Genomic DNA, 14,428 nt, shown 5'->3' with positions numbered 1-14,428 from the left:
TGAACCAATTCACAATTTTTCAATTTTTTAACTTCTTATGTTAGTTGATTCATCAATGTTTTGAGTTTGTCCAAATAGTGAATGTTACACAATGTGTAAAGTGGCTACTTAAAAAAGGTTTTCCTTCTCTGTTGCAATAAATTTAGATCTTAGTAACTCCCTAGGGAGGAAACCCAGCCTGTTTGCAAACATTTGGACATACTTTTAACATTGTTATTTAAAATTGTGTTTCTTTTTTCTTTTATTTCCTATTCATACACTTGTATAATGAGTTTTAAGACTCAGGTGGTTTTTATATTTTTCCACCTCTGATTTCATAATATGCAAGGCAACGTTTGTTTAATTTTTATTTTATTACATTGATCAAATTAAAAACAAGGTTTCAGCTCTTTTTCTTCACAAAAGTCAACAGATGAAAGAGTTGAGGAAATGTGGATAACTATTTAAAGTTTTTCTTTTTTTTTTGCCATCGAGTCGAAAACACCCATCCAGTATTCTGATTCTATTTCACACACAGAACTGTATTCTTTATCTGCCCAGACATGGAAATAATCGTTTTATGCATATTTCATTTATCTTTCTTTGCAGATTGCCCACTCCGATGTTGTCTCTGCCGCCGGCCCTGTACCACGGGGTCCAGCTGCCTCCCCCGCCCCCACGCCGCCCCTCCCGCGCCCCACAAGCACACATACACACCATTGGAGCGTACGTATCACCACTAACACCCTAACAATCCATTGTCGAACTGTCAATTGTAATAAGAAATAATCCTACTTGATGCGTTTCGCCACCCTTCGCCACAATATTACAATGGTCGACATAATCCAGCGTTGTTTGGTACTTCGGAACTATACTACAATAAACCGGTTGAGCTAAGGTGCCGTTGTTTAGCGGCCGTCATGTTACGGTGGATGACGTCGTTAAAACGATGTCTGCACAAACTACAAACCAGTAGCTCTGGTTTCCTAGAGACCTTTGATTGTGAGCAAATCGTAAAACAGTGGCGCCGTCATTTACAGAACGGCCGTCAAAGCGGTTCTAACAGTTTGTGAACGTTTTGTCTCGTGTAGCGGTGTACGTTTTTGTGCCTAAAAACTAGTAGAAATGTGATTTGGTTTATAAAAAATGACGGAATTTTGATTGGATTTGTAAGGAAATCATGTTTTTTTTGTTGCTTATTTCATGATTTCCAAACATCTTACTCTCCTCCAAACGATATTTTTCGACTTTCGATGACTCCTTATCTTCAAAATATACCTACAATCGGGGTCTACGTTCAATGTGAATTCTTCAAAAGTTCTTGGACATGTCAAAAGTAGGAATAATCGGCGTGCGTGCATGAGAAGATGTATGAATGTAGAGGAAGCGAGGTCTGTATGCCAAGATAGAGTGTTATGGCGTTCTATCCTCTCTGCCTATCCCTACGGGGAAACGGCGTGATGGTTTGTTGTACTTGTCGTCGATAAACATATAAGACTTCGAGCTAAACCATACCAATCCATCTTCACCCCCACTGTTTTAGTCGCGAAGAGATATACTCATTTCATAATGCTAAGTTTGTCTAGATTGTTCATTTCCCTCAGTAGGTACGTCTCGGTTTTATAAAAATAAATTAATGAAATTAGGTGATTACGGCCGCTAGATTACGGCATCGCTTTCTTAGAAATTCATAGCTTAAAAGAATTACCTATCTTTATTGTCGTTAGTTCAGCTTGAATTTTCTTTTTCGATATTAGAATTGGAATAATTATATTCAAGAGGCTCAATCATCGTAGAGGATCTACCAATCACGTTACAAAAAACGATTCATAGCAATCGAAGACCCGGGTTGTGGTCTCGTGGCTAGTGTCACGGACTCGCATATCAGAGGCCCGAGGTTCAAACCCCACTCTGCCACAACTCGATGCCTATTTTCTAATAGTGAGTTGTTTACATTGTAAACAAACAAGTAAACTTTACAACACGTAGAAAATGGTCCTTAAAATTAAAATATTTGTGTAAATCATAAGAATGCAAATAATTGTCTAAAAAAAAAATTGAGAGAAAGAAAGAATCTTTATTCAATAAAATTACATTACATACAGTATTTAACATATTTGTCCCGATAAACTATTAAATAATATGTGCTCTTTAACTTCTCAAAGGTTTGTTTTGTTTTTGATTCTTTAAGAATTAAAAATAGTGTTAAGAAGAAAAAAACAACAAAAAAAACAGGTACAATAAAATATTTAAAAGTTTATAAGGGATATCGGTAAAAGTTGCCAAAGCGATTTTATAACACATATTCTTACTACAGTGTAGAGTGAGTTTCTAGAAACCATATCTCAATTATCATTTCAATTATGTTTTTATATATATATTATTTTTCTATTGATTTCAAACTTTTGTTTATTTAATTATGTATAAATCTTAATTTGTAAAATTTATATTTTAATATTTATATCCGATTATCTTTTTTACATTGTACTCTTTGGAATTCTATTATTTATTACTTATACCTTGTTTTTCTGGATTGTTATTCTATTGCATCACATGTCATTATATTTTAATCTAATTAATTTTACTATGAATATTTTATTGTTAATTATTATGGTTTGAAACGGGCACAGCCTACAAAGCATTAATAAGTTCATTTAAACGAGTGTAATTTTGAATGAATAAATAAATAAATTGAAATATATCTACAAATATTCTAAATTTATTTTTAAATTTCCGTATCATGTGTAATTTTAAAATGGAAATTCCATGAACATAATATAATTTTCCAATTATTATTTATAATGTAGTTTATCCGTTTTTTCGTTCATGTTACATTTTTTATTAAAATAAATACTTAAAATATTCTACATTTTCATACGAAATTTCACTTAGTAATTCATAAATTTTATACGACGATAATTATGTATAAATAAGCGAATTTCTCATAATATAATTTTATTTATTCCAGTTGAATATATCGGTCGCATCTGTTCTAATAAGGCAATTATTATATGAATTACAAATTCTATTAATTCACGAATTTTTCATATATAAAAAAAACAGTACTAGGCTACAAATATTTGGGTCCACTGAAAATATTTTAAGTACATAAATCTCAGTTCAACACAAACAGTAAAGTTCTCTTTCTATGAATGGATTAGATTCCAATGTGTCAGGGTAAATGTCCCCGTATATTATCCTTGCACAAAGACCATATTTCCACTCGACTTAGCCTCTAACTACTCTTTTCTTGTGAACCACACACACACACACACCACACCCACTTTTTTTTACACAGTTAAGATGATTTATTTGAACATGTAATATACTGGCATGCGGTCGCGGACAAAAATTCCAAACAAAAATCATAAAAATTTGTTTTTTTTCCATTTTTTATGTGTATTTTTAACGATTTCATTTAATTTTAATATCCATATTATTTCGTTTTTTCAATACTATTTACATTGATTTATAAACTTATATAACCTGTTTTTACATCTATCCCCGTTAAAAATGAAACCTGCAGAAAAGCTTGTCTCTCGGTTTAGCGGGTTTTTGTATCTCATTACTTTTTAAAAATATTTTTTTTATTTTATTAATTTTTCACGCCTATAAGGCTTTTACATACATGAAAATTATATAAAATACAACTATATAAACAGCATAAAATTTTAAAAATACAATATAAAGAACAAAAGATAGAACAATGTTTAGAAGTAAAGTTGGTATAAAAAAAAAGAAGATGAGTATATAAACAACATAAATTAAAAAAAAAAAACAATATAAAGAAATAAAAGATATGAACAGTGTTAAGAAGTATAGTATAAAAATAGGTATAAAAATGAAAACAAAAAGATGAGTGTATTAACAACATAATTTAAAAAAAATACAATATACAACTGTGTTTATGAATTAAAAAAAAACTAAAAACTGTTTTGCTGACGAATGTGCCAGGTTGATATTTGAAATTAATAACATAAACTGATTCCGGGCTCTCTGTATTTTCAAAGGGTAGTTTTACGTAAATATTTTTACTGGAAACTTCTAGGGAGTTATTTCAGTTAAGGCGCTGAAAGCAAGAGAAATTTTACTAAAAATTAAAAATTAAAAACTAGCGGCTGAGGGTTTTTCTTACGTATATATAATTATTATAAAAATACGTAATACCGCATAGTGAAAAAAGGTTTTGATACCAACAATAAAAACTAGTCTTCGTCGGTTTTAAGTAACAAAATGCAGTATAAATATTTATGTAATTTTTCCTAAAACTCTTCTGTTTTTCTTACTTTTGGCGCTTCAAATACACGTTTACTTTATTTTTACAACATTGTAAAGTCACTTTACGTGTAAAAGTTTTGAAAATGGAAACCACTTGAAACCGAAATAAATTTCCACGTGTTTTTACACATGCAAAATGGTGTCTTTTCTCATTTATGTATTTCTGTCACGCTAACTTGAGTTTACTGCACTAGGTACACAGTAGGAAGTAAGGGCTAGATTCCCGCCGCAAGGGCAACTGTTGCTACTTTCCCGCTGACCGCCCAGTGGTGCAGCTTCTAACCCGAGGCGTGGAAATTTAGCGTTTTCTCGCCTTTCCTAACTTATTCTGACCACCCGAACTGCGTGATTTACTCAGGTACCTATATCTTTCTAAGGTAAAAATCTAAGATATACGGATATAGTGTACTATGGTACTGACGCAAGATGATTTATGTTTTATTAAGGTATGTTAAAGCCTTTTTCTTCTCCTGGCTCCATGTCATTTCACTGTCTGCATAGACCGTTGGGGTCAGCTCTCCTCGTCCTCAGGATGTAGATCTTTCTGTCCTGGACGATGTTTCCCAGGCCGTGCCTTTGCATCTAGTTATCTCTTTGCACACTCACAGATTCCTTGTTCTTCCTCTGGTTTTTATTCGAGAAAGATCTCAAAACATAGTCGATAAATCCACCTGGTCCAAGAAGTATAATAACATATAAATACATTCAGGCATTACCTAGTTTAGGTAAATTTCTTTTGGTTGAGACCAACCAATACACGGTGAGATGTATATATTATGCTCAGAAGTTTTATTTCGATCAAATGGAGCAGTATATGGTAATATGTGTGACAAAATCGCACTGACTATACTCCTCGTAACGTACAAGTTACCACGATTTTCGCTGATTCGTTACCCGCATCTGTCGCAGTCAGGCTTCCCAGCGTGAACGGGAGGCAACTCCCCCCAGGCAGGGTCAAAACGCAAAACCGGAAGATAGAGACACGGTTGCACCGACTGAATGTCGAGGAAGATCTTTGTATATCACCTGGTTCCCAGTGTGCTCCTTCGGGCAGCTTTTCTCGTTCGGCAACGAGCAATTTTTCCGTGCATGTGGCCACACCCAGGAGACTCACGTTCTTAGATGCGGTATACGAGTATGGTGGTTCCCAGTGTGATCGGGCGCTCTGCGTCCAACGTGCCCATATCACCTCAATTGCCTTTCCTCTGTCTTTTTATTTATTTATTGATTTATTCATACATTTCATATTTTACAATGGCACAAAAGACACTCGGGCAAATTCTGCTTGTACTAGGAGTAGGCTCAGTATATGAAGGGTCGGCAAGCCAGAAATATTAGTATGCCTAATGTTGCAATCGGCTCCTATATGGGTAAATGCCTGTTCTGAGAAACCGATTTGTTGCGGCAAATATGGTTATCGAATATGTTTCCTATAAATAAAAATAATATTGAAGAAATAGAAAAACATTTATAGTCCAAAAGAGAAGAAAAAAAGTACAGTTTACGTTTATATAAAAACAAAATTAAATATATAAATATATATTTGCGCATACAAAATATACTACTACTACCATCACGCCATTTCCCCGTAGGGGTAGGCAGAGAGAATGGACCGCCACACACGTCTATCCTGGCATACAATCCTAGCCTCTTCCACATTCATACATCTTGTCATACATGCCCTTCGGTTCTGTCTGCTTTTGACATGACCAGACTTAAGATTTTGGTTTATCTGATCATGCCACGTCTTCCTTGGTCGTCCTCGTCTAACGTTGCCGTTCATTTTTGCCATATATACTTGTTTTACCATTCTCTCGTCTTCCATTCGTTCTACGTGACCAAACCATCTCAGAGACCCTTTCTTAATCTTATCATATACGATAAATTTATAAATGATTCAAGGGGATTACACAATATTTAGATGTCTATCCCCTTAATGAATTCTCAGATTCCTTACTTCTAATGTCGGTCAACCAAATTGTAATTGTTTTTTTCAATACTGATGGTTTATTAGATTTCCGAACACACGGTATCGGGTTATACAGTTTAGGTCCGTTGTACAGAAATGATTTTTGGAATACCGCTGTACGTGCTATTGAAATCACCAAATCGTAGATACTGCATACATAGATACTGTATGCATAGATGCGTGCATAGATACTGTATGCATAGATGCATGCATAGATACTGTATGCATAGATGCATGTATAGATACGGTATGCATAGATGCATGCATAGATACTGTATGCATAGATGCATGCATAGATACTGTATGCATAGATGCATGCTTAGATACTGTATGCATAGATGCATGCATAGATACTGTAGAAACCAGAGAATACTGCATCTGTGACACCTAGGTTTCCACAAGGTATATATAAGTGACCGATCGAAGTTTCAGTTTCGGCCAGCCAAAACTAATTTCGACTGCGGTTTCCGTTTCGCCCAGAAATTGGTCGAAACTTCGGCTCAGTCGAAACCTGCGGTTGGGATGTGCCGATTTACGTTCGGGCGCATCGCATGGCTCGTGACTCGGCTGCGTGACCTATGACCTGCAGTTTGTAACAGCTTTCAAAAAATATACGGCAAATAGCTTTAAAAATACTTGAGTTATCGAATTAAAATCGGTCTGTGGGGGATTCGAATCCCCCCTTCGGTCCGGCTGTGTTAATTATTTCACTGTGTAGGACTAGTTGAAAATACTCCAGAAATCTCAAAATTTGTGTTACGTAAATGAAAACAAAAATATATTTATTTAAAAATAAATATCTTTGTATTTCCGTTCAAAGTTTCACGCGGTCTCTTTTATCGCGGAACGAGAATAAGGCTACCGAGGTCTCTGAACTTGCTCCCTCCCTCCACCCTCCCCATCTGCACCCTCGTTTTATTTGTGTAGGCAACTGGCGATATTCGGGACCTTCGGGATAAAGAATATGGACCGCCAAGGTGATACCCCCGGGAACTTAACTCCATTCTTCGGATAAATCATTCGCTAGAATAAAACTTGGATTTGTAAAAGTCACGTTCTTTTATATTATGTATGGGCGTACAATGTAACCGCTGAGTGGCCCCATTATCTTGAGGTAGTTTCCTCATTTATAATGTTGCTAAAGGAACAAAAAATATTTTTTCGCAACCAAGAAATCTCGGAACTAGGCATGCTAGGGTTTTAGATATATATTGTCATATTACATATACAATGGTAAATATGTACAAACATTTTATTTATGGTTTTATAACTTTATTTATGACACATTGCGTATATTGATAATTATAATATTACAACAGAGATGAAGAACATTTAAGAGAAGGTAATATAGAAGTCTAGGCATCTACAGGGCCTATGACCTGTCAATGGCTGGTTTAAGTGGCCACTTTACACACTGTGTAACATTCACCATTCTGCCTATATTTCAACTTCTATAGCCCTTCAATTCTTTCATCTGTTGTTGTTTGTGAAATTAAAGAGCTGGAACCTTTATTTATGCGGGAGATTCATCTAATTGAATTATTTCACCTACATACTAGGCAACGCCTGAAAATGTTATTTTTTCAATTTCTATACTTCTTCATGGACCAGGTGGATTTATCAACAATATTTTGAGGACAGGTCATAAGCCCTGTAGATGCCTAGACTTCTATATTACCTTATCTTAAATGTTCTTCATCTCTGTTGTAATATGTTAATATAAACAGCTACCCAGGGAGTCGAATCAAACTCAAAATATTGTTGATAATTATAAGTTTGAGATCATTTTTAGTCTAGTTTTAAGTATCTATTATATTATAAACGTATTATTGTACATGACTGTAGATTTTAATAAATAAATAGATTGAAAATAATAGTAATAATTACCACATATATTATAATATAATGTCGCAGTTATTCATAAAATAATTAAGGGATTAAACCAATTAAATAATCTGTAACTGTAAATGTAAAATTACTAAAGAATATGAATATATATATTTTTTAATAACAACTCATTGTTTGTAAATTATTTTAACCCTGTAAATTATTATTAAATGTACCAACTAATTGTAAGCAAATAATATCGCTTATCATCATCATAATCATCGTTCACTTTTTCGCAATTAGTGCTACATAGGGCACCGGATTGGTAAACCAAATGCAATGTATTTCGATTATCTGTTACGCGAAGGTAAGGTGATCAGTCTTGCGCTTCAGGTGCCATTCCAGAAACAATGGCATATTGCAGTTAAAATTACCTTTTAAATCTGTATATCTCGTCCACCCTGCCTGGAATATAACCCGGGACCTCAAGGATGGTAGGTGAACGCGTCAATCACTTCACAACGAGACAGGCTTATCTTTAACTCGATTTATTTATTTGGTTTAACCTTATTTATTTAGCAGCAATCGAGTCGAAAGCACTTGTCCAGTGTACTCGTGTATCACAAAATATTTATAGTTTATATAAATATAGCAATATCATTTGATTGACATTATTTTGTGTTAAACAATGTAGTTTTACTTAGGTAACTTCAACAAAATCGACATTTTGCTCTTATTTTGTTTGTCATTTTAAAAACCTGTTAACCAGAATAAACTCTCCGAATTCGAAAATTAATGTTGGACCAGTTATTTTGTCCAAATTAATAAACAATAAAATTGATTCCCCTTATCTACTTGAAAAACTTCCATTCCGTGTGCCATCTAGACCGACACGATATAATCTTCTGTTTTACACAGACAACGTGTCAACGAACTATTTAAAACAATCTACAATACCTACCTAGAATATGCGAGCAATATAACTATAGATTTACCGAGGCTGATGTTTTTCATGACAATGAATGTAAATTTATTATTAATATTTAAAGCATTAACTTTGTGGTCTAACATTTTACTAAATGTTATTAAATTATATATAACCACTTACCGGCTTTTCTTTATTTACCGGTTTTGAGACGTGCCCGAAAATCAATAATCAAACAACTTTTCAGTATAGCCCGTTATACGATTTTCCATTGTAATGGTCACCTTCCATCCCCTCCCCTTTTTTCAACTATTTTTCAAATAACAATACATATTATATCATAAAATATTTTCATAATTTAATCAGTGCATGTGCTTATTAAAATGCATGTCATCTTGGTTTTATATGTTTGTGCAACAACTATAGTGAAGCCGTATAGTGGGTTTTGCATGTTGGTTTGATCGGTGTCCTGACGAGTCGGGTACATCTTGAAACCGGTAGATACAGGAAAGTCGGCAAGTGGTTATATACAAATATTTTATAACATTTATTAAAATGTAAATTTAAGTCAAAGGTCATAGAAATATTTAGACAAGCAGATATTTAATTGATCTTTTTATAAACAAATTTTTCATTTTTTATCTTTGACATTTGTTATATTTTACATAATTTGCATTATTAACTTAAGTGCAAACATTTTTTTGGTGTGTGCATGGGTGTACTACACTAATAAATAAAGAAATTGACAATATATTTTGTACATACTGTTTTTGTACATTTATTTATTTATTTACATACATAAATTTATTGTACATTATTTGAGGCATAAGTTCCAACTCCATGGGACTAGAAGTCCTGTGTTAAGATGGGACGAGCAATTAGTTGACACAGACACATGAGTATATCACCACAAATATAGGATCAAAAACATTTAAAAAATTTAAAAAAATATATGGTAAACAGTAAACTCAAACATTCGGAAAATCATCAAGGAGTTTCCTACTCAAATTCCCTCCCACTAAGGAAAATCCAGTCCTTAACTCCTTTCTTGAAAATAGTTTTTGTCCTTGAGAGCTTAATACGCTCTTCCAAAATATTTAACATTCGGTGCGATAAATGAGAAAAGTCTCTGAGCAAAAGTCGTACGGGTTTTGGGTATGACAAAATTCGTGCTCTGGGAAAACCTCGTACGGATGTTTTGCTGAGACCTTTCCTTATTGTTCGACCAGTTATATCATTAAAATTATTTCAAAAATTAAATTTGTAATTTCTTCTAATGAAAGGGGCTTTATTTTTTTCGGATGCCAAACTGGCTTTCGTATCCAATTTAAACCATGAGAAAGGTAATTATCCTAAGCTCCACTTACGTAATTAAAACACGATTCTCCATTAATATTGTACAAACGTAATTGTTTGAAAAACTCTGCGTCGCGTCGGGCAATAAGATCCGAGGATTAAGATCCTATTTTATCATAATCCTTAATCAGACTTTAGCCCGGAGATCTTCATTATTCTAGGTACTCTTGTATTCTTCAAAATGCTTTATCACCTATTGGTATCTAGACCTAAATTCGTTTTAAGCGCCCACACAAAATAACCAAAATGTTTGTAAAAAAAAATAATAAAAAAGATGTATTAATTAAGATGTAGTAATATAATTAAAAAGTCTAGACAGTTTCATATGATGTAATGGCAGACTTATTTCCACTGGCTATATCTTACCTACTGGCAAACACAGCGTTAAAATATATTACTTATGTTAACATACCCTAGTGATTACAATATTCACTTCAAATACATTTACATCACTCTTTTTTTTACAGTTTTACTTTTAATAACACTCAAATTAGGTTTAATGTCCGACATTTGAATACGGAGATCTGAAGCGCCATCCAATCTGGTTTCTGAACTAGTTTTTAGTGTAGGCTTAAGCTGAAAAGGCAGTCTCACTTTGATAAGTCGATACAAACGGAAGCAGAACCATGATAGCCTCCTCAACGACTGCAAAGTATTCATCTTTAAAGCTATTTACCGGTAAAAGCGCCTGCGTCGCGGCGTCGATTGCCTGTTTTCTACGACAATACGCCCATACTATCAAAACCACCTTTCCCTTCTACGGAATTTCGCAACAGAGAGGAAAAACATTTTGAGGAGGGAATATGGAAATTTAGGCATTTACAAAATTTATAACCTGCTTCTTTTAAAGCACAGAAGTCAACGCATAAGAGTTAAGCCAATGGTTTATCGTTTCTGCTTTTAAACTTTTTGTACATACATGTTTATAAATGACAACCCCTTCAAAGCAATAAATGGTGTTATTTATGTAATTTTATTTAACGTATTCGAGAAAAAATATTTATATAAATCGTATAGACCCAGTTTAGGTCAAAGGCATTGAACCACAATTCTGAAAAATCGGTCTTACTATTTCAAATGTGTTTTAAACTAAAAAAGTAGATCTTATATACATTCAATCAAAAAATATTTGAACTGCTAACGTCTATTTGCTTAAATTATTTGGCTAGAATATGTATAAAATCTATGCAATTGGTTCTAAATACCTACATCTGAAATAATGAATTCTCTTTTTCCAAAATTATGGGTTAATGTCTTTGATCTGAACACAGTCGATATGCAAAAATATAACTAGTTTATATGTATGTTTAAACATTGGGAAAATGATGAATGTTAGTATTTAAAGTGATCACTTAAACCAGCCAATGGCATGTCGTAAACCCGGTTTAAGAAAAAAACTTCTTTTGCTATAAATGTGAATTAAACGATATTTTATCGTTTTCCTTATCCGCACCTAATGGCGTATAGAGCTCAGCATTGGTAGACCAACTGAATGAAAATATATATTATATTTGGTGAAAAACGAGATATTCATCTCAATATCGCTCTTGAAAACACTGATATGACAAAATATTTGAGAATCTACATAGATTCACAGCTCTCATGGATGCACCAGTTTAATTATGTTAATATATTGAGTTTTTCTACTGACATTTCTTGGTGGAACTGCATTTTAATTATAATAATAAAAAACTTATAACTTATAGTTTTATTCCACTTTTATTTATATATATTTTTAAATTTAAATGCTTTTATTTACATAATGATATAAAATCATGATTTACAACCCCTGCTTGCACTTGTATATAACATAGAAATTTGTTTAGTCTCTCACCAGTCTGACGATGTCGGTCACGACGATACCCGGTCACTGGTAATTTTTTAATTATTTTTTTTTAAAATAAAAGTGGAATAAAACTATAAAGTATTTTTATTATTATAATTATGTTAAATCTCTTAGATCACTGGTATAATTTATAGGTTTAGGGAGTTCTTCCGATCTCACTACGCCGTTCAGTACTAATGATACACTCATTTGGTATGCTTGTCGTGCATCTGGGAATTTTCCACAGAAAATACAAGTTATACAAAATAGATATATAAGAAACATATACGGTATACAAATGGAAACGCATGTTAAAGACATTTACAAACTTATTGACATTCTCCCATTTTTGGTCATACCGTTTTATGAGATCGCAAAAACGCTGCTTCAAATCGAAAATTAAAACTCTCTCACTAATATTGGCTATATCTTCAATCGTGGCGTCCAACATTATGATACGCGACAGAGTCAAAATATTCACGTACCTGGATCACGCACCACAAGGCATGGTCTAAGGTCTCTGCTGTACCTTGCTTGTAGTGCGTACAACAGGCTACCGGAAGACCCGACAGACGTCGTCCTGCCCGAACGTTGGCTTGCCTGCTATAAGATTGGAAAAAGACTTTTCATTGATAAGTAGGTACCTAGGTACTTGTTTGTGTTTAAATTCCATAACTGGAAATTGTTGATTTTCAAATAGTGGATTTAAGCAGGTACATAGTACTTGGTTATGGTTGAATTCCAAAACATAAAATATTTTTTTTTTCATATATGGCATTCTTTTTGCAAACGTCTAACTCCGGTCGTCTCACCAACATAGGGGTGTACTTATGTAGGAAAACGATTTTTTTAAATGTGTTGATTTTAATATTGTTTTAGTATTACTAAAAATCCAGTAAAAATAAATAAATGGGTAGAATTTATCAGGAATTTTAAGAAAGGATCTGATGAAGATCCACAAAAAACAAATGCTGTTGGTAAACATCCAAAAACAAACTTTTTTTACACACAAAAAAACAACATCTTTCCTTTTTTTTGTAAATGCATTCTCCTCGACTGCAACCCTGGTAGATCGACGAATAAAACATTTATGCTCCTTGCTTCTTTTTTACATATTAGATTAAAGATTTTTATATCTACGAACACCCACAGCGCAAAGATCTATATTTCTCTGAAAACCGCACGTAAATCGGTTAAGCCGTGTAGGAGGAGTTCAGTGATATCACACGTACAGAGGAATTATATATATATTAAGATAAAAAAATACTAATTGAATTTTAAAAATTACTACTTGATTAGGTACGTGGAAGGTGAAATTTAGTTTTCAGTTTTTGTTTTACCTCAGATATCCCTATTATATAAATGCTTTGTTTTAATTTCATTCCATTATATACTTAAGTTGCTATATTTTATCGGTAGTACGTACATTTCATTACTCATTTATATATTATTACCATACCTTTATTTAAATATTTTTCTGTCCCAAAATGAATTTATTGTAACTCTTGGGTACGTAATCTGATGGGAAGTTGAAATTTATCTTTAATTGTATCTACAAAGTAAAATTAAGTTTTCTGTATGAAAATATAATATGTTTCCATTGTTTTTTTCTTAACATGTTCAATTACCGATTACCGACGAAGATACTTTGAATTTTTATACAAATATACACACTTTCATACATAAATATCGATATTTGTTTATACCGTCTCAGTATATACAGATGAAGATAGCCGTTCATGATCGCGGCACTGGGAGTACAAAAAAATTATATGATTCAATAATAACAAAAAAATAAAATAAAACAATTAATTCTGTATATACCAGTAGTAGTACGTACTTCAATTCCTAGTCTTGATAGTCACACCATTAGGTGTAATCTCAATATTGTGTTTGAATTTTTATTTTTACTAACCTTTCTGTGTCCAGGCCGGCGCCCTCCGTGGTGTAGTGGTCAAGACGCTTGATTCACGCACGGAAGGTTCCGGGTTCGATTCCCGGTGAGGACACAAAAATTAAAATGTGATTTTTCTCAAGCCTGGGTGCTCTGTGATGTAATTCACCCCTGTAATTAGGCCTCATGGCCTGTTGTGGTGCAAAAAAATGTGAAAAAAAAATGTGAAAATGTGAAAAATACAGTATTGCGTGTGAAATAAACCAGAATACAGGGCGAGTGTTTTCGACTAGGTCAAATATACTGAAAAAGGAAATCGACTGGAGATATTAAGTCCTCCTCGTAATTTTAAAGGTTTACTACAATATTTCACTA

At 33.2% G+C, this 14,428-nt stretch overlaps 1 protein-coding gene across 1 annotated transcript in view; it reads left to right on the top strand.

Annotated features, from left to right (window-relative positions):
• Positions 1-14,428, top strand: part of OtopLc (proton channel otopetrin-like c) — a 147,778-nt gene that overhangs the window by 61,745 nt on the left and 71,605 nt on the right. Inside the window, exon 3 of the mRNA XM_088228068.1 lies at positions 589-705. Coding sequence (XP_088084194.1) covers positions 589-705 — 117 coding nt within the window. The remainder of the gene's footprint in view (positions 1-588; positions 706-14,428) is intronic.

Source organism: Micrasema longulum, unplaced genomic scaffold (genome assembly GCF_059751315.1).
Source record: "Micrasema longulum isolate JH-2025_06_02 unplaced genomic scaffold, ASM5975131v1 h1tg000559l, whole genome shotgun sequence".
NCBI lineage: Eukaryota > Metazoa > Arthropoda > Insecta > Trichoptera > Brachycentridae > Micrasema > Micrasema longulum.
This window is presented reverse-complemented; position numbering and strand designations above follow the sequence as displayed.